This window comes from Gekko japonicus, unplaced genomic scaffold, assembly GCF_001447785.1.
Source record: "Gekko japonicus isolate JY-2015 unplaced genomic scaffold, Gekko_japonicus_V1.1 scaffold2550, whole genome shotgun sequence".
In the NCBI taxonomy this organism is placed as follows: domain Eukaryota; kingdom Metazoa; phylum Chordata; class Lepidosauria; order Squamata; family Gekkonidae; genus Gekko; species Gekko japonicus.
This window is the reverse complement of record NW_015176052.1, coordinates 18,015-20,221: the sequence shown is the minus strand read 5'-3', so window position 1 is coordinate 20,221 and position 2,207 is coordinate 18,015. Positions and strand designations below refer to the sequence as shown.

Genomic DNA, 2,207 nt, shown 5'->3' with positions numbered 1-2,207 from the left:
CCCCCCCATGCCCTACCATTCTCCTTACCCAGATCTCAGGGCTGGCAGCGGTTTTCTTATTAGCTCCTACTCCTCTGCATCGCACAGCAGATTGAACTGCAGGAAGAAGCCACTAATAAGTGATTGCTCTGTTTTGTCAAAAGTTCCCTTGCTGATTTCTGTATAAAAAAAATTCCCTGCCATTCTCCTTACCCAGATCTCAGGGCTGCCAGCGGTTTCCTTATTAGCTCCTACTCCTCTGCATCGCACAGATTGAACTGCAGGAAGAAGCCACTAATAAGTGATTGCTCTGTTTTGTCAAAAGTTCCCTTGCTGATTTCTGTAGAGCAGGCTGTCACTAAAGGCAGAGGGGCAAACCAGCCCCCTTTCTTGGTCAGTTGGCAACCTTAGCTGGATCTCCTGCTGCTTTTTAGACCCTGACCTTTTTGCTGTGATGCTCATTCTGAGCCAGTTTGGTGTTGTGGTTAACTGCGCAGACTCTAATCTGGGAGAACCGGGTTTGATTCCCCACTCCTCCACTTGCACCTGCTGGATGACCTTGGGCAAGCCGTAGTTCTGATAAGAGCTGTTCTTGAAAAAGAGCAGTTTCTGTCAGAGCTCTCTCAGCCCCACCTACCTCACAGGGAGTCTGTTGTAGGGAGGGAGTTTGAGACTCCTCTGGGTAGTGAAGGGTGGAGTATAAATCCAGTCTTTTCTTCTGTTTCTTCTGCAACTGCCTGGAAACTTCTTTGCCCCTCCAGCTCTGCCCCCTTTATCAGATTCTTCTCTGGGGCATGAGATAATGGAGAAGTTGTTGTCCGTCCCCCCCACCTCCAGCTGTGGGCTCACTGACCAGAGAACAATCCTGTTCATGGGGCAGAGAAGCTTCTCTATGCAGCTCAGGAAATGGGATGGGGAACGGGGCATGCAAACATTGGGCTTTTTGCAAGAAGGCTGACAACCGATGAGGGGCTGGCTGCTGCTATGCAGGTCATCGTCCAAGGGAGGAGGAGCACCGCGTCCTGCCTTCCCAGTGCACCATGAGGCTGGCTGGCTGGCTACGCAGGCACACAGGAAGGGGGCAGGCGGAAGAAATTGAGCTAGCCCTCAGCCTAAAGAGGGCGGGGGCGAGGGAGAGAGAGATCTCAGCAGAAAGGGCAGGGCAGAGGTATTCCAGGGGAATCTAAACTCTACTGTGACAGCGGTCAGAGCCCCAGCTGACGTTGGGCCACCCAGATTTTGTCCCCCCCTTTTGGTGGCCCTGGGGGGGGGCTCCTTGCACCGGAGGGAGAATGCCATTGCCAGCAAAAAGGTCTTCAAGACCCAGAGCTCTGCCTTGGGCGTGACTTGAATGCCCCACTTTCTTCCCAGTTCTCCCAGGCTTCCTCCAGTCTGTTCTTCATGGTGGTTTTGTCTCTGTGTGATTTGGGCCTTGGCCTCTGCCCAGTCAGCCGCCACTGAAGATGGACAATTCTGGTGGGCCTCAGTCATGGGCACAGTCCCTTTTCCATCCAGCCAGTTTGGTGTAGTAGTAAAGCACGCGGACTCTAATCTGGGAGAACCAGGTTTGATTCCCCACTCCTCCACTTGCACCTGCTGGGTGACCTTGAGCAAGCCGTAGTTCTGACAAGAGCTGTTCTTGAAAAAGAGCAGTTTCTGTCAGAGCTCTCTCAGCCCCACCTACCTCACAGGGTGTCTGTTGTGGGGAGGGGAGGGGAGGGGAAAGGAGTTTGTAAGCCGCTCTGAGACACCTTTGGGGAGTGAAGGGCGGGGTATAAATCCAGTTTCCTCTTCCTGCCGTGGGGTGAGGTGGGGGGGCTTACTTCGCAGGCCTGTCTTCTAAGTGGTTGCTGGGATAAATACTGCCAGTTTGGAAGACCGTTGTAACTAGCTCTCTCCTGGCCAGGGAAGACATAACGTATCGGCTACCAGAACTTGACCAGCGGGCCTCTGATGAGGAGAACCTTGACTTGGAGACCTCGGCCAGCACCGAAAGCCTGCTAGAAGAGCGGGGTGGTCACGTGGAACATGCTGCTCAATATTAAGGTACCAGCCCCCCCCCCCCCCTTCCCTCCACTTGGCCATAAGGTGCCGGCAGTCTTTGAGGGGAGATCTCTTCTGTGACCTCCAGTGACGTCCACAGCCAATCTCAGACTGCAGAGCTTGACAGAACCTCCCAGCGTGACTCTGCCTTTTATAGCCGAGCTGGCAGGAGGAAAGTGATGAAA

At 53.9% G+C, this 2,207-nt stretch overlaps 1 protein-coding gene across 1 annotated transcript in view; it reads left to right on the top strand.

The window, feature by feature from the left end:
- MYO9B (myosin IXB) overlaps positions 1-2,024 on the top strand; it is a 110,761-nt gene extending 108,737 nt beyond the window's left edge. Inside the window, exon 41 of the mRNA XM_015426684.1 lies at positions 1,886-2,024. Coding sequence (XP_015282170.1) covers positions 1,886-2,024 — 139 coding nt within the window. The remainder of the gene's footprint in view (positions 1-1,885) is intronic.
- Positions 2,025-2,207: the final 183 nt, after the last annotated feature.